Source organism: Eucalyptus grandis, chromosome 8, assembly GCF_016545825.1.
Source record: "Eucalyptus grandis isolate ANBG69807.140 chromosome 8, ASM1654582v1, whole genome shotgun sequence".
Lineage (NCBI taxonomy): Eukaryota > Viridiplantae > Streptophyta > Magnoliopsida > Myrtales > Myrtaceae > Eucalyptus > Eucalyptus grandis.
In genome coordinates, this window is record NC_052619.1 from 41118371 (window position 1) to 41145731 (window position 27361).

Here is a 27361-nt window from a genome sequence, read left to right on the forward strand (position 1 = left end):
AGGAGAAGGATTTTGGCTAATTCTTTGTCTGAATCAATAACTGCACCAATTTGAACATCATTCTGGACTGTAAAAAAATAATTGTTCTCTAACCCGATTTATTTTGCATGTTTGAACATGGTGTTCACAACCAAAGAAGTTTGCATACTGAGAGAAGCAAGAAAAATTTCAGAAACCAAGGGCTGAGTGGCCCTGAGGGAATTAGATGTGAACTGGCTTAAATGGGTCGTGCTTAGTCACATCGCAACTTAAATGTCAATTTGACGTCGGGGAACTCGCATACAGATCGGTGAAAGCAGCTTCATTGCCTGGACGTGAAAACACAATCTGCATTTCGGAGTTCATAAAAAAATTACACTTTGTAGAAGAGGCACCAAAAGAAAAAGTGTATTGTAATCTGCACCTGCGTTATTTTCAACTTGACGAGAGTGGAAGTAGTGCTATGTAAACGAAGGAATTACCTGATAATTTCCGAGCGTGTGAGACTTAAAACCAGCTGCACAATAGTCAAAGTAGTACTCCCATGTCCTTATGAACTTTTCATTGAATCCCAGAGCTAATATTTTCCTACAAAAGGAGAAAGGGGTCACGAATGACCACAAAACCAGGAGAAATTATACCAAAGTCATTGCAGCATCATATAGCTTGTCACCTTTGTTTCTCCATGAAGTTCTTCCTCCAACATCGAAGTGTTTGGTAAAAATGGATTCCTATGTTGTCCACATGCTCCACACTGTGGTGGAAGATCTTTCAGTGAATAGATGAAGTGAAGAAGACAGAAATTTGTGGACTTGATGTTATGCAATTGTACCTGAGTCGAGACGCAGAGGCCATAGCTGATGTTATCCTGCTTAAGGAAGGCACGCAGCACCCGGGAAAGATATATTCTTTTATGAAGTCTGAACTTTGCCTGTATTCCTCGTACCGTTCATCGGGTATGGAAGTGAACTAGTGAAATTTGACGTGCCATTTAACAGAAAAGTGTGAAAAATAAGCACGTCTTTTACTTTTGAAACAATAATTCAAGCCGTAAATCCATTGTATGTCACATGCCTGTAGAACAAGAAGTCCGTCTTTGGCTAGCACCGATTCGCAACAGCTGAAGAACTCCTCCATGTATTCGTGGCCGACTGCTTCTATCATCTCGCTGTGAATTCATTCCATTAAGAGAGTCTTTTAAGCATCTTTTTGGTCTGTTTAACCAGATTACAAATAGACAAAATGGCGAGAAACTCACCAGGAAATGATCCTGTCATATTTGTAGGCACTTGGCAATTGGCGATAATCACAAAGAATGAATTTGATGCTGTCCTGCAATGAAAAAATTACATACATTATCTCTCGGACTTTTGAATTAAGTTGTCAAGTACAAAATGCTGGTAGATTGGGTACCTGAAGCCCTGCTTCTTTCACTCTTGATTTGGCATACTTCAATTGCTCTTTCGACAAAGTGATGCCAGTGTATTTGCATCCGGTTTGCCTAACAACTTCAATGGCCAAGCTTCCCCAACCGCAGCCGATTTCAAGAACTTCATGTGTCTTTTCAATTCTCGCCTACAATTTTTCTAGGGAAAGCGTTAGTCACTGAACAGTCGAAGGTTAACCTGTCAAGCATCCCCAAACTAACAGCAAGTAAAACATACCTTTTTAATCAAAAGAGAGATTTTTCTCATCTGTGCTGCCTTTAGGTCTTCACCAGCCATCTATCGAATTTTTTGACAGCACAACAATGCATCATTATTTTGAGGCACTGGACTTTCATATGTGGATTTGTATTTACTCTTGCTTCTATATCACGTATTCAGCAGCAAAATTTCATAACGGGGTTGTGGCTACTGACCTCGAATACCGCGCAGGAGTTATGTCATGGTCTCATCCAAGAACAGTGAAAAAAGTTCATTACTCTGCAAACACGACAAAATGGAAATCAGAGTTACAGAATACCGTACGTTCAAGCACATTTTTGCTTTTGATACACATCAATGTTGAGAGACTGACAATGTATTCTGGTTCATTCTATTCTCTTGAGAAAAAGATTTGGAATAAAGTTTTTACCAGATCATAATGTTGGGAGATGTTCCTGCGAGCTTGAGTTAAAGTGTTTTGCCTCAAAATATGCTTGAAGAAGTACTTAGCCGAAGCAATACCAGCTGTTGATAACATCGGTGTCCACCAACCCCTTAATCAAATAGTTGCATACACTAGTTTAGTATATTTAATAATAACATAAAAAGTCAAAAACATCTAGTTCCAACTAGTAAAGTATTGAGTACCTTCTCTTACTCAATTTCGACATGGTAATATCGGAATCTCTGTTCGCTATGAGAATCTGTGACTTGCCATAATGTTGACAAGTGATTAAGCATTTGGTATGTATAGAAGGATACGGCATTTATAAAACGAAGTCTGTTTGATGAAGAAAATAACCTGAAAAAGATTTAGAAGACCTTTATTTTTGTCTACACAAGAAAAATCACCATTTATGTATGCATCTGCCAGGCCTAGATCGGCTTGAGTCATGACCTGAAAAGCCAAAAATTCTTTATTAGGACACAAAAGGTCTCAGCACGAAAAAGCATAAACTAGGCCTTGTTTGTACAAGAGTCCTAAATAGTCTAATCCAAAGTGGGCCGAAGTCGCGTGTAAGTTGAGACAATACCTTCCAGTAAAACTCTGGACTATGGATCCTCAAAGTAACTGTTAGAGGACATCTTTTTGTGGTTCCCTCAAAGGTAAACATCGTGCCTCCTTCCTCTAATAAACTGCCAATCCCGAAAGCATAATTATTGCTACCTGATTCTCAAAAATGTTCCTCTAAGCAGTAAGTCATTAAGAACATTCTGCATTTCCGAATATCATTTTGTTGACAAGTAAATTCGCAAATTCTGTTCTAAGATATTAATGAAAATGCGGGAGTGGACCACAATGACACTTAACACTTCTGAGGATCTACAGATGAGAAGATGTTGACTATGACGCTGTATCAAAGCAACGACACTTAAAACACTTCTGAAGATCTGCAGAGAAAAGACAAGGAACTATGTACTCTACAAGCCAATAGTTATCATGATAAGTACTAATATACTCACGTTATCAAGCCTGTAGAAATATAACGTCTGAGAAATCCAGTAACAAAAAGCGTGCCCCAATTTCCTTGAGTGAAGGAACCATATGTTGAGGGTTATCAAGAAGAAAATGACTTTGTCCTATCACTCCATGTGCAGCAGCCATGCCTCCCTGCAAAGAAGTCCCCTAAGTTAAAATTAGCATATGCAACTTACTCACAGAGAGAGAGAGAGAGAGAGAGAGAGAGAGAGAGAGAGAGAGAGAGAGAGAGTCTATACCTTCAATCCATCCTCATGGAATCCATATCCTGAAAGAAGAATAAGTGCTCAAGTTAGTCATAAAACATACAACTATGGTCCCTGGAGACCTGAGTCCATACCAATAGATTTGAATGACAGCAACCTTATTAGCAAAGACCATCTCATCAATTTGGCCCAAGTGAGGACCTTCCTCTTCAAATTAAGTTTCAAGAAAGATAGCAAGAACCTCGTAAGAATATTCTTTATTACATGCGTAGGAATATACTACTCTCAGCATTGCTAAAAAGCTGAGGTATAACAATCACTGGTGCATAGAAACTTTAACAGGCTCACCCTGGTATGCTCCGCAGAACCAAATTCCTCTTTTTCCTTGGATCTCATGTAGCTGAAGCAAAGCTTTCGATGCAGCAACAGATGGAATTGGACTGCCAGTGCACCACTTAAGCAATGTGTGTTCCGGTTCATGTGAAGGATTGAGAGTCACGAGAAACGGAAAATCCTTCTGATCCAGGTTCTGCAAATATATACGGACCAAATTAATTAAAAGAGTATCGGTCACGCTGAAACTGGTCAGAACAGAAAGGGAGTTCTAGAGGCTCAAACACTGGAAATGGTCAACATGTTGTGGAATGCACCTCGCCATGCTGCTAAAATTTTAGCAGTCGTTAACAACTTATATGCATATCGACCTACCCGATAAATTGGTTTATGTACTCCATGACAACTGTCAGTTTCACTTTTTTTCATTTAAGGCAATATGCAGCATGAGTTATAGCATGTAGCATGCATTCATGTAGCATGCATTGCAGAATAACGCATCCTGAAGGGCACAGCTGAACTAGACATAAAATGAGCGAAACGCATTTGCCACACCTGAAGCACATTGAGCCAGTATGTCAAGCAGACTTTATTTTCAGCACATCCCAAAACATTCCACGCACTCCACGCTGCTGAGTTTTTGGGCATGAAAGTTTTGTCATGATGAAGATAAATATCACTGCCAATAGAAAGATATATCAATGGTTTTGCTTTCCGCAGCAGATATAGAAAGCAAAAAGAAGATTGCCATTCTTGAAATTTTAATTTTACTTCCCCCGAGCAGAAGGCTTAAAGCAAATGTAATGGACAACGACATCACCGTGAACATTTTGTTCCATACTGCATCGACCAACTTTGCCTTTGTAGACAATTGGTTGTCCAGCAGTAGGTTTGCAGACACTAGTTGTCAAAACATTATCCGAGAAAGTGCAAGCTACAGGCCAACCAATTATACCTGTAGGCATATTTGAATGCACCAAGTACTCTTGTCTCATCATAAGTTGCTTGGTCCCCCAACATTCTCAGAGCATCCGGTGCATGGACGGCTACGATACACTTGTCATATACTTCTTCAGAACCATCTCCAGTTAAGACAATGCATCCTGTTCAATCAATTTCTGTTACCAATTGCGGACTATATGGATAAAAAAAAGTAGATTTACCTGATGATTCGTGAATATACCTACTGTGACAATTTGTTTGTCATGTCCATATTGTTCGCTCTAGTTTCATGTCATGTGACAAAACAATGCCAAAAAAGATGAGACTTAAATCGCAAGTACTTACCCTCATCACTAGTGGAGATAAATCGCACTTCACAACTTGATCTTATTTCGCACCCTTTACTCTCGAGCACATCTCTGACCTGAATTCAAAAATATTTACAGTTCAATTTGTAGGGTTTCCAGAGAGAAAATTACGACCAAGCATATCGAGTTTTCCATTTTGAACTATTGAATGTCCTAATCATCATTACCTTATTGACATAAGAATGTGAGCGTCTTCGGAGAGTAAGCCACTGAGGGCGGCCAAAAACCTGCAAAGAAAGCAAGTAAAGTTAAACAAAGAGTGTTATGAGGACTGATCGATAGAGGTGGAAGGAAAGATTTGGCGATTGACTCATTGATATGAAATGCCACCAACTTAAGCAGCAGAGAATTTATTGGTAGGACAGCTGAAATGGCGAAACACAGTTTTATCATTTCCAATCAATCAGTAACCTAGAGCCACATGAACTACCTGAAGCAGATGATGATTGCGGCAAAAGGACAGAACTGAGAAGGCTGAAAAGCTCATGACTCCTTCCGAAGGGCAAGACCAGATTGAACCACAAATTGGGATCTATAGGAATATAAAATTAATTGGTAAGTGCCATAGATCTACATTCTCCAAACAAGCAAAGGACAGATTTTGTTATGAACAAAAGATCAAGGCTATGACAGAGTGCAGTGATTCAACAATCTCACAAGGTAAGCCTTTTGAAATAATTCAGAGTAACCCCGTGACTTGATAAACTGTCCCAAAGTTTCACTGCGATCGATATCCGGATTGCTCTCAAGTCCTTCTAGGTAACTGCAAAAATAAACAGGCATCAAACAGAGTGAATGACGATGATTGTCAGGTCGTGCATACAAAAAGGATGCGAGAACTTGAAGATTGGCTTATACTTTATAATGCACTAGGCCCAACTTGTCACCTTGCAATGTCACGTAGGACAATGCTACCTTCAAAATGAATATTCAACATTTCGAGACAAAATTTGATATTTGATCATATTACCTGCTATAAAATGCAAAAAATGTCCCAGAGTTTCCTTTCGAAAAATGACATTATCATTGCTCAGACAGTTTAAAATCTCATGTCAACAGTGTAGCATATTGCCGAAAACTTAGGCTTCAAGAAATCACTCTCTTCACTGATATCAACCGTGATCAAAGTCAGCTGGAAATGACACTTCATTAATGATAATTCCTACTAATACTGGAAAGTTCATTGGCAAGATTGCAAAAAAAGATTAGCGGGAAATCTTTGGCATAAATGATTCTGATCACTATCATTGTTCTGAGCTGCAATTAGTTCAAGGAACTAGAGACAGAAATACAATAACCTTCCAATATTGAGCACTAAAAAGACTTGATTTACCTAAGGACATCCTCCTTAAATTTGATGACTTCCCTGAGCATTTGCCAGAAGTAAGGATTCAACAAATTTGTCTTTTGGGCAAACAAACTCAAAAGACCATTTCTACTTCCCCATTCATAGCCTTGGCCTTCGTCTAAGCTGACTGAGATTGACATATCCGATATCTCCATTTCCACTCCAAGACTCTCAAACAACTCCATCATATTAGGGTATGTAACCTGCAGAAGACCCTTAATTCGCATTAGCATTAGAAGTTGCTCAAGACTAATGATTCTTTATAAAGAAAATTATATTCTTTTTGAAGAAAATCACTTTTATGAGATGCCAAAGAACCATGATCTCAAAGTGATAGAATAAAATATCAATAGCTTCAACTCTTGTTACTGATGACATTCGCTGCGCATTTGTGGCATATTAAATCAATTTATACGCTTATACAAGATTCGATGGTTAAACGTACTCACAGACATTTCTATGGCTGGCAACTTTTTCGGCGATGTGCCATGTCTTGAGGGTAAAAAGCCGATCAATAGCATATTCATCATTGATAGTATACATGATAATAAACAAATTCTATCCATGCATAAAATAGTACTTATCACTGTAAGTAGAAAGAAAGAAGTTTTCAACTCCCTAAGTGTCTACATACGCAACACACTGAGGTTGCTTGTTTCCTCAGCGATCGAAATCGGATTGTCCAGGCCAACACATTTTTCGGCCAAGTGCCAAACTCTGGGCGGGAAAAGAACTAGACAGGCCATCGTAATGCAGCCCGACCAAGATCAGATCTATGTATTTTTATTCTTAATTACAAATTGATCGAACCTTTCTATCTTTATGTCTATATTCAGTTTGAGTACGGTGATGCATGTTGCTTTAATCATGTAACACCTTTCTCTATAGTATAACTATCAACAGAGTAAGAAAGGTGGTGCTATTTCTACTCCTATTTTGGCTAAGATACTCTTTTTTTCCCAATTAATTGACCAAAATACCTCCTCTCTCTCTTCAATTTGTTATTTCCTTCTTTATCAGGTTAACCCACAAAACTGCTTTTATTTTTATCATCTCTCTTATATTATTATTTTTACAATATAAATGTCAAATTAAACCAAACAATTTCATGCATCCTATTATCACCTTGCCTAGAGGAGGAGGTTGTTAAATTTGATATATGATCTCATATTTCTAATCAGAAAAGTTACATAGAAGGTTAGAAGTTTCTAGATATAATGGCTTATGAAAATATAATTAATTGCCCATTTTTTTTTTATCAAATAGTTTGAAGGGAACTTAATTTTAAAGTTGAAATTTAAAATTCAATCTTATTATCTAATGGATTTTGACACTGTGGGTGTTTTTCGGGAATAAGTTCATAGGTTTTTAAAGTTAAACATCATTATATTATGCATATTTTAAATATGAGGTAGAAAATTTATTTGCACCTTTAGACTCGATCAAATTTTTTCAAAGGAAAGTTTTAAACATATTTTAAAGTTTTGATCCACTTGATATAAGATTAAATCTACAATTGATATTAATTACTTTCTTCATAGTAGGAGTAGAATAGCAAGAAGTTTCTTTCTTCTTCTTTTTTTTTTTTTCCTTCTTTATGTGCTTATGTTTTGCTAATATTTAGATATGATCTAAATATAAATATGTTCGACATTTGATCATGCTTGTGAAAAATTAACTCTTTTTCATATTTTGGTGAATTTTTTCATTTCCATTTTTTTAATCAATATTGGCTCTATTTGTGACTATCCTCGTAATATAAGGATACCTAAATAGGTAAACTTAATATAATTTGACTTTTTTTTTTTTTGGGTGACTCAGGGAACCTGTGCACCGTACCAACACGGACAGCCTGAAAGGCCTGGGGTAACGGGGGGTAAACCCTGGGGGCAACACGTGCTAGCCACCACACACGTGCCACCGGGTAAGTCACCCTGCGACGCTCGGGAATCGAACTCCTCCCCTTGCGTTAGGGGGAGAAGCTCGCCGCCAGCAACGCCACCCAGGTGAGTGGTAATATAATTTGACTTTTTATTAAGCAAGATCCTCATGTAAATAGGTTTGCTAGTCTAATTAACAAATAACTTCTAGGATTAATACCACAAAAAACCAAAACTGGTATACTTATGACAAATTTACTCCAAACTTATTTTTTGACCACAAAAATCCCAAACCAAGACACCTTTGACAAATTACTCTAAACTGGTATACTTTTGACAAATTTACTCTCTATTAGTTCTTGTTCAATTTTGCTATCAAATTACTAAGTTGACTGACACGTGATAATTAACTGGTATAATAATTTGAGATTTTACTCTTTGTTTATCACAATATAATTTTTTTATGATATTAATCTAATTTAATAGAGGGTATATTTATTACAAATTTACCAATTTTGGGAGTTTTTGGTGGTAAAAAAATTAGTTTGGGGTAAATTTATCACAAGTGTACCAGTTAAGGGTTTTCTTGTGATCATTTGGGGTAAATTTGTTATAGGCGTACTGGTTTAGGGTTTTTGGTGGTCAAAAAATTAAATTGGGATAAATTTGTCATAGGTATATCATTTTGGGGTTTTTCGTAGTATTATTCCTGACTTCTACTAGTTAGAACCTATGAAGCACGGACACGCTGTCCGTGCTCGCGTATCGTGTCCGACACGTGTCGGAGCGTGTCGGACACCTCGACACGCTTGGACATGCGGTCAACGCGTGTCCGATTTTTCGACACGTGGTCAACCTTTTCCCGACACGTTTCGACACGCGTGTCCAGGAGGGAGCAGACCACGAGCGACGGCGAGAGACGGCCGAGCTTAGGGCGAGGCGAGGCCGGCCCTGTGAGGGAGAAAGGACCAAAGGTGAGAGGAAGAGGAGAGGAAGGCGTTCGTACGGCGGCGAGCGACGAGGAAGGGGTCGTGCGTGCGGAGAGGAGCGGCGAGCGGCAAGCGGCGAGGAAGGGGGTTGTGCGTGCGGCGAGGAGCGGCGAGTGGCGAGCGGCGAGGAGCGGCAAGCGGCGAGCGGCGAGGAAGGGGGTCATGCGTGCGGCGGAGCGGCGACCAGCGAGGAAGGAGGTCGTGCGGCGGCGGCAAGGAGGGAGGAGGAGAAGAGGAAGGGTCGCGAGCGGCGAGGAGGAGGAGTAAAGGAGCTAGGGTTTCTGAGAAACTCAAAAGTAATTAAAAAAAATGGGAGTCTATGGATATCTATTTTGGGGGAGGGAAAGTGATGGACAAATGGGGGAAATGGACGATCGTGGGAGGGAAAGGAAAAATAAATAAATTTGGGTGGGGGAATGGACGGTGGTGGGGACTGGGGAGGGAAAGGAAAATAAATTTGGAAGTGGGGGAAATGGATAAGGAAAAGAAGAGAGTGGGGAATTTTTTTAATCAGAAAAATAAATAAATGAGATTAAAAAATAAAAGTAAATTTGGGGGAGGGGGATTTCGAAAAATAAATATAAATTTGGGATAATGAAATAAAAAAAAAGTGTAAGATTTATTAATATTATTAGTATAAATTCATTGTAAACTCTTTACTTATTTATTTATTTATTTGTGAATTTAAATTAAATTAATTAAAAAGAAATAAATTATTTAATATTTAACGTGTCGGAACGTGTCGAAATTCTCTACTTTTTGAAAAATGACGTGTCGCGTGTCGTGTCGTGTCATATCGCGTGTCCATGTCGCCATGTCCGTGCTACATAGGTTAGAACCATGATCTCAAAGTGACAAAATAACATATCAATGGCTTCAACTCTCGTTACCAATGATGTGCGAAGCTTATTAGTGGTATTTTTATTCAATTTATACTTCCAGACAAGATTCAATGGTTATAGCCTATGAAGTACCGACACTCTCTAAGAGCTTTCGTGTTGTGTCTGACACTCTTCGACACTCTTGGACATTCTTCGACACTTGGTCAATGGGTGTTGGAAAATTCGACACCTGGTCAACTTTTCCGACACTCTCCGACACTTGAGTCGAAATTCCAATATACGAGTTTTGATACGTGATTATGATATCGATGTCAATTTTAAAAATTTTTAATAAATGAGATGTCAAAATGTATATATTTGAAAAAATAAAACACAATAATAAAAATAATAAATCGAGAAAGAAGAAAGACCTAGTATTCTCTTTTCTTTTGAATCCCACTTTTCATGATACACAATTCACTCAAGTTTTTTTTTCCTCTCTTCCAACATATCTAATATGTGAGTCCGGAACGTCGATTGCTTGTTTTTTTACCAAATTTTATGAATTATTGGAATATAGTTGAATTTGTCAAATTGAAACAATGAATGATATTAATAAATGGTAAATTAATGCTTTTAGTGTAAATTCATTCAAGGCATTTTTATTATTTATTTATTTGTGAATTTGAATAAAATTAATTTGATTGAAATAATTATAAAAATGATAATTTATTATGTATATATAAATATATATATTTAATATACAATGTGTCTGAATTCTCTGTTTTTTGAGAAATGATGTGTCGGCGTGTCGGCGTGTCGTGTCACATGTCGCGTGTGATGCTACTTAGGTTATAGCTACTCAAAGACATTTAAGTGGCCAATGAATTTTTGGGTGATGTGCAATGTCCTGGGGTTAAAAACTGATGAACAACATATTCATCATTGATATTATTAGACATGACAATAAGGGCGCGTTTAATAATCATTATGTTCCTATAAATAATTTTTTTCTAAAAATGATTTTTCTTTTTTATTCTGTTCTCAAGAACAATTTTTAAATTTTGAAAGCGTTTGATAATTGTTCAAAATTTATATTCTCGGGATATAAATGTATTTGGTGGGATTCTTAATTTTTTTTGTTTCTTTTAATTTTTAATACTTTTATTATATTTTTCTTATTTTTAATTTTCCTTTTCTTTTTTTCCTCCTCCTTCTTTGTGGTCGGTCGCTAGGCAAGATAATGGCCGGTCACTAGTTGGGCAAGGTCTAGCGAACTCACTAGAGCCTTGCTAGGCCAAGACAAGGTGTGACGAGCTTGCGTGGAGGCTTGCCTAGTCACAATGAGGCTTGGCCTCGCCCTAGGCAAGGCTAAGCCTCACAATGGCCTAACGAGGCTGAGCCTCGTCAGTGGCTGAGCTTGGGCCGATGAGCCTTGCCATGGCTCAATGTCATCAGGTCGGCAACCTTGACGAGCCTCGCCATGGCTCAACGTTGCCGGGCCTTGTTTGGTTGGTTGCCAACCATGGTCAAGGTTGGCGACCAACCAAAAGGGAGAAGAAGCAAAGGAAAGAGAAAAAAAAGGAAAGAGAAAAAAAAATTATATTTGATTTTAGGAATTGTTTTCGGAAGCAAGAAGCAACCTTTTTCCATTTTTTGATTTTGTTTCAAATCTATTCTCAAGAGTAAAAAAATGGATTTTTGTTCTCGGGAACAAAAAATTTATTAATGGGGGTTCTGTTCTCTTTTTGTTCCTAGGAACAAAAAAATAGAATTAGAGTGTTACCAACAAAGTCATAAACAAATTCAATCTATGGATACAATAGTATTGATCATTGTAAGTAGAAAGAAAGAAATTTTCAACTCCTTAAGTTTCTACTTGCGCAACACGTTTAGATTGCTTGTTTCCTCAATGAGAAAATTCGGACTCTTTGCGCCAAGACATTTTCCAGCTCAGCCCCAAACTCATGGGTTGGAAAAGAACTGGACGGGCAATTGTTATGAAGCCCAACCAACTAAGGCCAGATCTATTTATTTTTATTCTAAGTTGGAAAATGATGGGCCGATTAAGTATGGTCATGCACGTTGCTTTAGTCATGTAACTCCTTTCTTTATAGTATAACTATAAACATAAAGAAATCTCACTAAAGAATAAAACAAATCTAACTAGACAAGAAACTGCTTTCTTCCTGTTCTAAACCGTGCCGGATTGGCAAGCCTAGGGAACTACCAAGGCCGCGATCGAGGTCCACTCCTACGCTCTAGGTCCAAAGTGCAAGTGGTGAGAAATTATTACCGATATCTACCTAAAAAAAAAAATAGTGGGTTTTCATGCAGGTTTCTCGTGACTCCAACCTAAGTTTATTGAATGATCGCTGGTGGGTGGAACTAGTTGAGCCTAGAGTTCTCATTCGTGTTAGATTGGTCTTTCAATCCTATGTTTCTTCTTATATGACCAAAAAATAGTTCCATATCACAATCAATTCCACTCTATTCTCGTACTAAATCTACGATTAGAGTTTGTTTGATTGAACTTCTAAAGCCAATAGGTTTTTTTTTTTTTTTTTTAAAGTAAAAGTAATATATTGTTTCAATTTTTAAATTGCTCTTGGAATGGCTCTTGAACCAAAAGAAAACCCACATCCTTAGTTGGCATAAGTAACGTCTTGTGACTTGTATCAATATTCAAATTTGTAGCTTGGAAGTGATAGTATGATTTACATATAGAAAGGACATTAACCTCTTCTAAAATCAATTCACAACCATAGAAGATTCCTTCCAATGTGGTCTTGCTCATCTTTCTCCATGTGAACTTGACCGTTCGACGAGAGAGGACAAGAGGGAGTTCTTTCAATGAACAAATTCATCACTTATTAAGATTCCGGATGCCTTTCGGAATTACATTTTTGCTGATATAGAAATTTGCATGGTTCTAGAGATAACTGAACAAAAGAAGGAAGACCATCAATCATATGTTTCTTCTCACCACTACACTAGTATTAAAATGGAAATAAATGGTATGGAGACTACAGACAGCATTATGTCTCTCACGAAAATCATTAATATCTACCTTATGGTGCTCCGGTCTTTAGAAAAAGTTTTCCAATACACAGCAAATGGAGAGTATACGTACGAAATCAACCCATCTTGTATTTAAGATTTAAGAAAAAAGATGAGGAATATATATATGCCACAAATAATCTATTTACGTCTTAGTTTTTTAATCATTGGATAACATTTGACGATTAATTTTCTAAGGTAGTTAGAAAGTCGGGTTCAAGAACAACACTATATATGAGCAACACATGTTCAAATAATCATTTGAACATTTTCATACTAACAACGAAGTATCTGGAACTCTTAAATCACCTCATCATCCCTAGTTAAACGTGCCTATCTCCCTTGAATTGATAATAATCATGCAAATGCACAAAATGCACAAATACACTGATCGAGATTATCCTCATAGCATAAGTATACCTAAATAGGAAAACTTAATATAATTTGATGTTTCCACAAACGAGATCCTCGTGTAAATAGATTGGCTAGTGTAATCAACAAAATAATTACTGATGCTTAGAATGGCACGTACGTACACATGTTACTTGAAACAAAAAGTTCCTTTTTTTTTTTTATAAATATCATCATCATTTGCAAGTGTTTTCAAAATTAAATATTTGAATTAAAAAACTCGAAGAACTAAAATGAGACCCAATCATTTTTCAGAGCCTCTAGTTTTTTTTTTTTTTTTTTTGGCTGACGTTGCAGGGGTGCCAAACCAACCCCCGCGCCCCCCCCCCCCGCCCCCCCTTCAAGTAGAAGTAATGTATTATTCCAATTTTTAAATTGCTCTTGAAACGGCTCTCGGACCAAAAAAAAAAAAAACCCTTTTCCTTAGTTGACATATGTAACGTCTTGTCACTTGTATGAATATTCAAATGTGGTAGTGTGAAAATGATAGTATGATTTACATATAAAATGGACGTTGACTTCTTCTTAAATCAGTTTGCAACCACGGAAGATTCCTTCGATCATGCCGTTTGTCAACTTTCTTGACGCGAACTCGACCATTCGACCAGAGAGGACAAGAGAAAGTTCTTTCAGTGAACAAATTCATCACCTATTAAAATTCCAGATGCCTTTTGGAATTGTATGTTTGCGAATATTTAAATTTGTGCTGTTCTAGAGATAACTGAACAAGAGAAGGAAGACCATCAATCATATGTTTCTTCTTACCACTATGCTAGCATTAAAATGGAAATACATGGTATGGAGACTAATGGATAGCAGCATAACTCTCACGAAAACCATTAATATCTATCTTATGGTGCCTCGGTCCTTGGAAATTTTTTTCCAATACACGGCAAATGGAGAGTATACTCACAAAATTAGCTCATCTGGTATTTAAGATTGGAGAAAAAAGATGGGGAATATATATGCCACGAATAATGAATATACGTCTTAGTTTTTTATATATTGAATTACATTTTACAATTAAATTTCTGAAGTAGCTAGAAAGTCGGGTTCATGAACAACACACTATATATATTCAAACGAGCACAGCATGTTCAAATAATCATTTGAACATTTGCATACTGACAACGAAGTATTTGAAACTCTTAGATCACCTCATTGTCCCTAGTTAAACGTGCCAATCTCCCTTGAATTGATAATAATCATGCAAATGCACAAATTCACTTACTGAGATTATTCTCATAACACAAGCATACATAAATAGGAAAACTTAATATAATTTGATATTTCAATAAGCGAGATTTTCGCATAATAGATTGGCTAGTCTAATCAACAAAATAACTACTGATACTTAGGACAACACGTACGTGCACAAGTCACTTGAAACAAAAATGTTCTTGTTTTAGACATCATCATCATTTGCAATTCTTTTCAAAATTAAATACTTGAATAAAAAAATCCAAGAACTAAAATGCGACCCAATCATTTTCAGAGCCTCTATTTTTTTTTTTTGGCTGACGTTGCAGGGGTGGACCACCCCCAGCTCTCCTGCGGAAGCCCTTTTCTTTCACTATGTTTCTTCTTATAAAACCAAAAAAATAGTTCCATATTACAATCCCCTCTATTCCAATTTTTAAATTGCTTTCGGAACGGCTCTTGGACCAAAAGAAAACCCTTATCCTCAGTTGGCATATGTAATGTCTTGTGACTTCTATCAATATTCAAATGTGGTAGTTGGGAAGTGACAGTATAATTTACATATAGAAAGGATGTTAATCTCTTCTTAAATCAATTTGCAACCATAGAAGATTCCTTCCACCATGCCATTTGTTATCTTTCTCGACGTGAACTCGACCTTTCGACTAGAGACGACAAGAGAGGGTTCTTTCAGTGAACAAATTCATCATCTATTAAGATTCCAGATGCCTTTTGGAATCGTATGTTTGTGGATATTGGAATTTGCATTGTTCTAAAGATAATTGAGCCAAAAAAAAAAAAAGGAAGACCACCAATCATATGTTTCTTCTTACCACTACGCTAGCATTAAAATGGAAATAAATGGTAAGGAAACTGTCGGACAGCAGCATATGTCTCATGAAAACCGTCAATGTTTGTCTTATGGCGCTCCGGTCTTTAGAAAAGTTTTCCGATATATGGCAAACAGAGAGTATACTTGCAAAATCAGCCCAACTTGTATTTAAGATTAGAGAAAAATGATGCGGAATATATATGCCACGAAAAAAAAAGAAGAAGATTGAAATTAAACGTATGCACATCCAGAAAGGCACTGTGACTTTCTAAACCCGCCCATGGCACGTTTAGAAAGTTACCTTTTTTACTTGCCTGCGCATCTCCTGAAACCCCAACTTAGAAAGTTGCTCTATCTCTCACTATAGGGAAAAGAGGACGAGCAAGGGCGATTTGAATAATAACGAAGAAGTCACTCTATCTGTCACCAGATGTTTGGCTCCTGACATGTACAACTAGATCTATGTTTTGCTCTGAGCAGAGAGGACTCAAAAAAAAAAAAAAAAAAAAAGGAGGAAAATGCAGTGGAGATAATGGTGGACAAAATGTAAAAGAGATCAACGGAAACGGAGAGTTGCAGACTCACACGATTGAAGACCATGAAGCCAAGGTCCAGGTCGACACCGTTGACTGAGACGGTCTTGGCATGGCCGCCCAAGTAATCCTCCTTCTCATACACTACCACCTTCGCTCCTCCCCTCGCTGCCTCGTAGGCTGCCACGAGCCCGCTCATGCCACCCCCAATCACTCCAACTTTCATCTTCTTCCGAATCTTTTCTCAATAGATACCCTAATCTTGATTCCAAAGAAAAAGGAGGAAAAGAGACAATTTAATGAATGCCAATGCAACCTCTCGTCTGGGGTTAAGTTGAAAAATTTTCTGCAGTGATTAGGGGCACTCGTGAAAACGCATGGAAGTGGAACGTGAGGCAAAACAAGAAGATGGATGATTTTTTGGAAAGGAATACGCAATGCATAGGGAGGGCGCGAAGAGGAGAATTATGCAAGAACTTCCAGTAGATTTTCTTTCTTTCTGGGGACATGAATTCAAGAACTTCCAGTAGAGAAGAAGAATGCGCCAGAATTCTCTACATTCTAGGCACGTTCCCAGAAAACATTGTCCCCAGAGAGAGAGAAAGAGTAAGAGAGAGAGAGAGAGAGAGAGAGAGAGATTAGAAGAAGACGAAAACGTTACCTTAAAAGGGTGTTGCAAGAGAATAGGCTGGTGCTTGCATTCCCTCAAATATCTCCTACTACTGGTTCTATCACTCCCCAATGGCAGCTCTCATTCTTATACTCTCTCTCTCTCTCTCTCTCTTATACACAATCTGTCAATTGCAAAGATAGGAAGATGAACAATTTTATAGAGAGAGAGAGAGAGAGAGAGAGAGAGAGAGAGATTCTTGATCTTACCTTACCCAATTCAACCTGACACCGATGTAAAATATGCGAACAAGTGTGCTATAACATAGAAATTATCAGTGCACCAGAAATTTTTTGAACTATTTGACTTAGTAGATCTCTTAGATGAAGAGGTGTGCCCTCATAATATTTTGTTCTCATGCACAACTCTACATAAACTGTTAAAATATATTTTGAGTATGAGATTATTGAATAAATATAAAAAATTAAAGCGTGCGAGTTTGTCTCAATAAAAAGTCCAAGTTGGACTGTTGTGATCATCCGCCTTTTTGTACGCTGGCCGGACTCTCTACATTAAATGCTCTGCAGGCAAAAGGGAGAAGGAAGAATGGAGACAAGGAAAGCAGCAGAAAGAATTTGCGTGTTTGACCCTCATGAAGCTAAAATTATTGAAGTAAATATGCGCACGCTCTTCAGTTTCAAAAGAAAGACTTTCACTAGCTTCTCAATAAATGAAGAGGGGCCCTTTCTTGTTGGCCACACCTTGTAGCCGAAAGTGAAGTGCAAAATTCTTGGCAAAGAATTTTTTTTTCATCTTGGAAAAGTTGCGATGGTGGACCAAAGGAAAATAAATAAGGGTTAATATTCTAAAAATCCCAAATTAATATACCTCTAATAAATTTACCAAAAACTAATTTTTTGACCACAAAAAACTTTAAACTAGTACACATTTGACAAATTTATCACAAATATATTAGTTTGGGATTTTTGGCGGTCAAATAAATTAATTTGTGGTAAATTTATCACAAGTGTACCGGTTTAAAGTTTTTATAATCAGTTGGGGTAATTTTGTCATGGGTGTAATAGTTTAGGGTTTCATGGTTAAAAAATTAGTTTTAAATAAATTTGTTACAGGTATACCAGTTTGGGGTTTTTCAGAATATTAATTCAATAAATAATTGAAGAGAGGAAGGGCCCTATGTAAGAACGGCTATAGTCTTCCTCCCCTCATTAATGCATGCACATCCATGCATGCCATGAAAAATGGAGGGCGCCGTCGTTGCTACTGAGATTTGTTTTGCAAGCGCCATTGTTGCCATTTATTGAGTCCATTTTTCTGTCTTGTTTCTTCTATAAAAGAAGAGCGCATTTGAAGACAAGAAGTGCGCCAAGTTCCATTCGGTGTTCAAGAGAAGAGGGAGTTCTTCTCATGAGAGTTTTTCTCATTGTAATTATACATAAGTGATTTAGCCAGATAAATTCTTGCGAGTAGAGTTAGTATAATTCCTCGAGTGAGAATTCACTAGGAATTGTGAAAGGCTAAACACTGTTTGAGTTATTGGGTGTAATAGAGGGCTGGGAAATACTGAGTGAGTGTTTGGGTGCTTGAGTGATTGTAATCTCTAGTGTATTGCTTGGTTTTTATCGAACCACTAAATCCGATGTCCAATTCCCTTTCCTTCTTCCTGACTAATTTTATCCGATTCGCTTGTCTATATTTACAACATATGCAAAATGTGACCATATTTCAATTTTAGAAAAAAAATAGAGCATACACTATCCATATAAATGCGACTTTTGATAAATGACCTTTTTCTATCATATTTTGACGACTAACAACAGAATGAATAGTCATAGATTACAATCCTTTAAACATGCATTGATAAACATTTAAGAAATTTCTTTTACGTGATATATGTTATACGACTCTTTCAAAAGGCTCATTTACTGAATTCATATGCATTAATCTTTAGTAATATCATCATAAAATTAACAATTTCAATTCATAGCGTGGAGTTGCAAAAGTATAGAAAGGATGGGAACCGTAAGAGTTAATAAAAAAATCAAGACAAATGTACAACATTTGTTTGGCTTTTGTTAGCCAAGTGCATTCCTGATTCCACAATTTGGAACTTGCTACAAGCTATAATTTGAATCGGAGAAGGTAGTAGACGTTGATGTAAAGAGATATGCGTGTCCATTTATAATCTATCAATGATAACTATGATAGAACGAGTTGCCAAATTATTCAAAACAAATAAATAGATGTGATTGTATTGTCTAGATAATGCCGAAAGCAAATAGAGTTGCAATTCAAGTATAATTATAGAACAGAAAAATTACTAGTGAAATGGACGAAGAAAAGGACACCGTGATTTCATCTGAATGTTGGTACCTATTCCATCAGATGAGTGTCTCACCAATAAATTCGCTATATAGAGTTTACACTCGTTCAAATTGATCCAATGTTTCTCAGCCTAGATTATGCCCAAAACAAATGCTATCTACCAGAAAAGAAGAACTCGCCCAGTAAACTCATGGAGAAGAACCCTAACTCTCATCTTTTCTCTCTAGTGTATAATCCATCTCTTATATGCATCATATTTGTATGCAAAATAGACAATTATTTTTTAGGGAATATACTAAAACTATGAAAAAAAACTTAAACTGGAAATTTATTTGGAGGCTTCTATTACTGGCACAAACTCAAGAAATGTTTTAATAACTTGATTGAAATTCAGATTGTTATTTCTCTCTTTGCGCTACCTGTTTGCAATTGTACCGTACATTCGACCTGCCGTAGCAGTGCCCCTCAATCATAGGAAAAGCAAAAAGAAACTCTGAAAAGTAATGCATATCTCATAAGCACTTGTGAGCATTCATTTGCCCTTTGCATCTTTTAGTTTTCTGTACTAATTAAAAACATTTTTGTTGTTGGAAATCTCAACCTTTTTTTTTTTTGGTTGTAAATATATGAATATCATTAATCATATTAGGTATAAAAGCTTAGAGGAATCCCCTAACTTTCAAAGAGACTAATTATGGGAGAATATAGAGGAAGGAAACTTTCATATAGTAGCTAATCAAACATTTGCTCAGGAAGCCCTACATTATTGGTAGGATGACACCCTACCTCTTACAACCTTTCGCATCCTAGCCAACAGAGAACGAGGCTCAATTAACTTGTTTTGAAACCGTTTTCGATTGTTCCATCCAGCAATAGATAGTAGCTAAGAAAAACAACTTGAGGAGTCTTGCCTCCAAGTTTTTATCCTTAGTGATGCCCTTGGTGGCCTCAATCATCCATTTGAAGTTCTAAGTTCCAAATTCTTGCAAAACGCCAAATTCCATTTTGTGCCAAAACATTACACCATGCACTACTTGTCCAAGTGCAATAAAAGAATAAGTGATTTTCTGTCTTTTATATCGGTCATACAAAAGTTATACTTAATATCTATTGAAGACAACCACCGTGATATGGCTATTTTTATCAGTAGCATAACTCCACAAACGAGCCAGCTGATAAAATTATGCTTGCTAATACCGTTGGTCCAAATTAATTGTAGTAGTCTATGGTCAGTCCCTCCTATCTAAATTCCTTGTATATCTCTTTGTTAGACATAATAGGTGTTAGAGCAAATCTTGAACCCAAGTACCTTTGCATATAATGGAAATCTCAACCTTCGTATACTCATTTTGGGAGATTTCAACGTTTCCCCTTTTTCATGTGATCAAAATCTTGCTAGATTGTAACGACCCGAACCTCGAGCGCATGCACATCCCGCCATGGTCGATGAAAGTTTGCAACCTCCCAGGAATGGTTGCTGACCCAATCATTTTATTTCATAAACGGAAACGTAATAATAACCTCCAAACAACACAGAGATAGGATAGCAAATATAGGATTATATTTACACTAAACATACATATTTTTACAAGAGTGTTTACACACATAAAAGTCTAGCATGACAAGGATCTGTTTCAAAAAGGAGAGCTTCTAGGCTATCTATGCTCCGAACTCCTCGTCCATGGGAACAGGGTCCTAGGCGATCCCGTCAGACTTATCGATAACAAAAGCGTAAGTTGTCACCCAGTGTCCAAACTAGATGGAAGACCCATCGACTCCTGACAGAAACTAAACTAAGACCTAACTTTCACTTCCTTCGACTCCCCGTACTCCTCTTGAAAATCCTCCATCTAAGGACTTGAAATATTTTAGCCCACAACGGGGTGAGATTACATCTCAGCGAGTTAATCCCCTAAATCCCGAGTAGGAGAAGGGTACACTCTACATGCAACCTAGTCACGTTTCTCAACTTTTAAAATATCAACATTTTCCTGTATGTTAGTGTCAATCAAATCATACATAACAGTATCGAGTTCACACATCATATGAATACCTTAACATGAGTATATGCAAAGACATAAATATCAATGTAAGCATACGGGCCATAGTTAATGCAATAAATAACAGTCTTCTGGCATAACCGGGCATCGTCTTGCATCGTCGAGCATGGCAATGTCTATACTCAGACGGCATTCCGATTAGGAGTATCGGTCCGGCATCCACTACGACCGGCATCCGTTGACTTGGGGCATTCCCGAAGGAGCATCGTCCGGCCCCAAAGGCTTGTGACGGATTCTCAAGTAGCATATGTAATTTTGTTCCATTTCATCATCCAACAATTAGTTGTGTATATCAGCCATATCACCAAATAAGCAAATTTCCAACAAATATGTCATCAAAACCAATCACACGTTACTAGCTATTTTAACCGGTAAAACTACCTATTTGCGCACTTCAGAATTTAGCACCAGAAATCAACTTAGATGAATTCGAAAAATTCTCAAACTTGGACATGTGACAAAGAACATGTAAAAAAATAATTTTCATAAAGACACTGAGGCCCAGATCCCTCTGGATTCGGCCTAGTAATTCCCTCAACCCAGCACCAAAACCGGTTCCTTTTCCAGCGAGTCTGTTTTCCGAAATCAGCTTAAATCGGGGTCCGAAATAGGTCCGTTTAATTTGAAATTTGAGTATGTTAAATTAGAAGATATAATGAATAACTTTTGTGAAGAAACCATATGAAAATTCGAACCCTAAGGATCCGCAAAGACCCGTAAAATCCTTACAGGTCAGGATTTACAGTGCAGTCCGACTTTCTATTTATAGCTAACGGAGCTAAAATCGTATTCTTTTTAATTCCTAAAAATCCTGAGAAAATTATATGTTATAATTAAAGGTGTCTAAAACATTTCCTTAGAATAAATTCACTTCAAAATCGCAACACATCTCTGTCTACAAAAATAACAAACTGCACACGTCTAGCAATCAATTATGGAGCACAGTTTCTGTTCTTAGCCAAATTGTCTTCTACAGTGTTGATCTTGTTATGTAAACGAAAACTAAGCCATTCTATGGCTAATATAACCTTTCTAAACTAACACTAAACTATATTTAATCTCATCTAAACCTTTCTTAGCTAATTTCAACTCCTCAATAGAGGTACATAGCCCCTATTCTAGTTTTAGGAAAACAACTCACCAACGCTAAAACCACGCATTTCTTGTGCCGGTGATGAGGTCTCCACTCCAAGAGGTGCTGGGATACCTCAAGATGGCTCTTCTCAGGTCGGCGAGGCTCTCGGCCTACTGCTGAGAAGCCGATTCCTCAGCTGAGTCGGACCGAGCAGGAACAGCGGGGTTTCTTGGAGGCGAGGCGGCGAGTGTTTTGCTCGAACGGGGGGTTGCACCGGCGAGGGAGGAGTCCTAACAGCGAGACAGCAGCAACAGCGAATTGGGGGCTGCCTCCGGTGAGGATGGTGAGCTGAAACCGTAGAAGGATGGGTTGTTGGTTGGCGGGGACAATTGTGGAAGGAGCTGTTCAGTTTTGGTACAAAAGCAGGAGTTATGCAATTTTGGAGGACTCAGAGCTTGTTGGTGACAATGGTTCGTCCTCAAATAAAGGCCACAACCAAGAAAAACGAAGCATGGAGGTAGTTGGGTCGAAGCTTCTATGGGTCTAGAAAATTTGTAACGTCAAGACCACGCCTTCCTCTGTTTTCTTGTTGTTGGTTTGTCGTCTAAGGGGAAATAGGGAGGCCGAATATCCTAGTGTAAAGAAGAAGAAGACAAGGCTTTTTGTGGCTGTGAAAAGGGAAAGGAAAGAAAAGAAAGGAAAGAAAAAGAAAGGAGTGTCGCACGGTGTCTAGGGAAAGAAGATGCACGGATGGGGGGTGAGAGGAAAAGAAAAACAGTTCATGGAGGGCCCCTCTCTCTCTCAAATTTCCAAGTCTTGAGGTACTTTTTCCATGGAAATTTTAAACCACATCACTTTCAAGTGGCCCACACACTTTACGCATCCTTATCTTGCCCAAATGAGATGCAAATGGTGGTGGAATCTCTCGTAATGTGCAGGCATCCGAATTTGCAGCTAATTCCCATAACTTTTCCATTTCCATTTTATCATTTTCACCATCTTGGTTAATAAGGACAATTCCCCATTTAAGTCCTTATAATTCATTCTCTAAATGTTCCACCTTAAAGGCCCAAAAACCTATTTAAAATATAGCTTTTCCGTTATTCTTTTAATTTGCCGCTCTTACATTTTTCACAAACAATTCCCATCATCAATAAATTTTGAAAAGATGCAACAATATCCAAGGATTAATTGTGACACATGAAAGTTCTTTTTAGGAATTTTCGGTGCAATGGACTCGTGGTCGATTATTTTCGAGCCACTATGTACATCTTCGACTCATTGGCGACTTTCGGTTGTCGTGAAAAATCTCGAGATTTCAATTACGGATACAGAGTACCAAAACGACAGAAAAATCGATTTAGTACCGATCGACGAGAATTTTGTAATTTGGTGGAATCACCCATACCTAATTATATATCTCAATCGAATCGACCTATTTCCGGTCTTCTATAGATTTTTGACTGTGTCGCAATGACCTTTGCAGACTAACATGGTCGAGTAGTCGATTCCTGATCGAATTCTCAAGCCTGTTGCATTAAAATCCCTTATTGACTTCCCCAACTAGTCTAGTTATATCATGAGTGATCGAACTGTAGAGATAAGCACTATAGACACATCGATGAACAGTCTGATTTATTCCATTGAAAACAGAATGGAAAATCAGACTGTCACATAGATACCACACAATGCATTCCCCATCAGCCTAACTTCTATTGTAAGCGCCCTCCCCCAACACCCCCCTCCGAGCGGCGCCAAACAAAAGTAAAAAATCGAAAGATTAATTCCTAAAAATTCTCCAAATTTATCCCAAAAAATATATTTTTTGACTAGTTCCCCAAAATATTCAAAAATAATTATGCTCTATCCATGACATATGATGGATTGTTGTTTTCAATTAGCCAATCCAAATCCAATTTTGTAGATTCGATGTTGCATCATTTGATTTTGAACTATAGTCACAAATGGCGAGGTCCAAACACCCCAAATTGCCAAAATGTGGCATGGGTGGACATATAAATGTTAAAACTTCCAAAATATACACTTTAAAGCTACTTTTTTTTTTTTTTTTTTTGAAAATTAGACACTTAAGTGTCAACTTCGGCAAGACTTACCGAAATTAAACTTGGTGTGATTTTATTAATAAACAAGTCTATATGGCTTGCTGGAATATCCACTCAGCAATCCTTATCCCAAAACGATGTTGGTTTGTCCTCAAATATAATTTTCAATATAAATATTAATTAAATTAAATTTTAAAAAATAGTTTTTTTTTTAATTAAAAGGAGCAAATCAGCGAGGCTTCCACAGTCCTTGTGGCTGTCGCCTTATCATCACTGAAAAGGGCTGATGATGGTTGGGTGAGGGTTAGCTTGGGTTGTCGGGCCTTAACAAGTGACTAGCAACGTGCCCGAGCCAGCGGCAACCTTTGGCCCTATTTGGGTGAGGGCCAGTGACCCCTACCTAATGTAGGGAGGGCCATGACCCTCACCCCATCGCTGAAATTGTTGGCCCATTTTGATGATGTGACGGTGGTGGAGAGGGCTGTGGAGGCTCTCGCTGATTTGCTCCTTTTTTGTAATTTAGTTTTTTGATTTAATTATTAATTTTTATATTAAAAATCAAATTTTGACCAAAACGACATCATTTTGGGCTTATCTAGCCATGCTAGCACCATGTGGATAAATTTCCTTTATTCTCATCGGAAAAAACCATGTTAACTATTTGGTCGGAAATTCTCGCCGTTGACACTTAAGTGTTCTTCTCTTCTCCAATTTTGACACTTAAGTGTACTTGTTGGAAGTTTCGGCACTTATGTATTCATACGTGTCAAGTTTTGGCACTTGGGATATACTTCTTCTCACAGATGGCCCACCAATCTTCTTCTCCCCTTTCAATAAAAAAAAATGATTAGAATGAAGATCAGTCAAGGAGGGCTTCACTGATGAATGAAAAGCAAAATGTTCTTCCAATTTTTCCCTTCTTTCTTTGTGCTATTGTATGTGTTAAGTGGTGTCGTTAGACATGAACTTTATGACATGACAAAAAGGAAGGAGAAAATGAAAAGCAAAATATTCTTCCAATTTTTCACTTTCAAAATCTCTGAAGAAGTTATGAGAACATTTTTAGAACCTCTAAATATGGAAATTTTAAGGAATAATAATGTACTGTGATTAGACCTGTTAAAATAAGTCATAAATCAATTTCTTAACACTTATATGATGAACCGATTTGTTATATACGTGGGTTTAGAATGGTAAAATCCAATGTGAATCTTATATAGATTCAAAGTTTACCCAAACCCATCCCACTTTTATGACTCTCTTTACCTTCAATGAGAAAATAATGGATTTTTTAGACTGTTCCAAGTTTAAAAAAATCTTGATGGGCCCGCAAGATGTGCCTAATTTTACCCTTAATAAAAACATCAATACGGCTTCTATTTCCCCCTTATTTTTATTTTTATTTTTATTAATGTTATAAGTTTCTTGTGTTAATTATTAGATAGTTATTGGAGTATATTTTTCCTTGGTTGCAGTTGGAATTGTTATTTTTACGTGATATTCTAATCTTAGTTCATGTCATTGCATTCCGTGGTCAGCATAATTCATTTTTTTCTATATCTTAGTTCCATTTAATTAAAATGTCAATTCCTCCATGTTATATGTTGTTGTGATTTGATATATTAACTACCAAGTACTAACTTTCTTTTATTCTTCATTATGAATCAATACAAAAATTGAAAATTTTACATAATGTTGAAAGCCCTTTTAAATATTATGGTAGAAATAGTGATTTTATCCAAGTAACGTACACACATGAAGAACTTAAAGTGAGTTGACTAGATGGATATGGATTTTCATATGTTAAATTAAATATGGAAGTATTTTAGTATATATGGATTGGGTACATGTCGGGTCAAGTCTGGTAACTAAAGTTATACTGCATATAAATAGGTCAATTTAACTTGAACTATTTTCGACTCGACACACCCATTTGCTGGCCCTAATTGTCATATCTCTTTTTTCATGACCCTTGTGTATTTATTTAGATGTACCTTCGTAGCTCGTAAAATAATTTTACACATGTTGTGATATTTCTATATTTGGTTTTTTTTTTTTGATACCCAGGGAACCCCGTACAACTGGTAGCCAGCGGGTAAACCCTGGAGCAACGCTAGCGGAGAACCCACCACCCCGACATCGCGCTTAAGATCCCGTGCGGCCAGCGGAATTCGACCCCCTCGACTTTCGTTAGTTTCATTGGAGAGCCTTATCCAACTGGGCCACCGCAGGCGGTGGTGATATTTCTATATTTGGTTAGCATGCCAATACTTCAAAAAAGTAATATGAATTTCATGAGCATTTATAAGCGTTTGCTCTTGCATCATCATCACTCTCCGAGGAATGAGCATTTATCCAGACATCAAGTTGAACCGGACTTTCTTTCGGGCCTTCGTGCTAGATTGGTTTTTGCTATCTAAAAAAAAATCATTAAGTCGTTATCATAATGAATCGGTAATTTAAGTAATTTTCCTAAGAGAAACTTGACTAACCTCAAGGAAGAAGTTGAGGTGGTGTCTTGAGTGATATCTAGATATAGTCGGGATGAGTTATTGTTAGAAATATTTAGGATATTCAGGATAGTGCCTTGATCGATTGCAATTAATATTGTAATATTATGTTGCTTAGATAATTTTCTTGCAAAACTTATAGATAGACTAATGTACTCCTGAAGATAGATAGAGAATATTCCAAAATTCTCTTTTTTTACTTTATTCTTGTCTTGATATCAATGCCAATATTATATGATGAAGTGCTCATCGAATTTGTTTTATAACAATGTATGTCACATAGACATACAGGTCGTGTTTCTCTAGTCGTCATCACACCGGCCGCATAGGCTGCGCTGTTCCTATTTCTCCGCCACTCCGAAATCCACCACACCAGCCGAATAGAGCATTTCGATGCTTTTAGCTCGTTATTTTGAAATAAACTCCACCACCAGGTTTACAGTCTCTCGCCAAGTTCACCTAGCCGAGCCCCGCCAACAACTGACCCTACACGCGCACTCACACATCGACGACATAACCAAAGCTGTAGCCTTGATTGTTAATGTCAATGCTTACGTCACTGTTGACGTCATCAAAGCCGCATGAGTTGTCACGTCACTCGGCCACATCATAGTTGAATGTTGAATGTTGACCGTTTGCTATAAGTTAATTGATTGGTTCCTAAGTGCT

At 37.4% G+C, this 27361-nt stretch overlaps 1 protein-coding gene and 1 long non-coding RNA gene across 2 annotated transcripts; both read right to left on the reverse strand.

The window, feature by feature from the left end:
• Positions 1–68: 68 nt before the first annotated feature.
• On the reverse strand, positions 69–16805 carry LOC104414443. The gene is given in 27 exon segments (XM_010025564.3): positions 69–327; positions 462–567; positions 653–733; positions 812–948; positions 1054–1147; positions 1238–1311; positions 1393–1554; positions 1644–1703; positions 1841–1861; positions 1863–1904; positions 2056–2179; positions 2274–2329; positions 2428–2523; positions 2660–2762; positions 3090–3138; positions 3141–3237; positions 3345–3373; positions 3660–3840; positions 4200–4323; positions 4600–4747; positions 4932–5010; positions 5122–5181; positions 5385–5486; positions 5612–5717; positions 6288–6505; positions 16081–16289; positions 16690–16805. Coding segments are annotated over 26 exon segments (2595 nt in total). The 5' UTR covers positions 16255–16289; positions 16690–16805; the 3' UTR covers positions 69–255.
• Positions 16806–20525: 3720 nt separating this feature from the next.
• Positions 20526–22729, reverse strand: LOC120286591. The gene is made up of 2 exons (XR_005545229.1): positions 22186–22729; positions 20526–21279 (listed from the first exon to the last, which is right to left on the reverse strand). It is a non-coding gene; the product is annotated as an uncharacterized LOC120286591 (long non-coding RNA).
• Positions 22730–27361: the final 4632 nt, after the last annotated feature.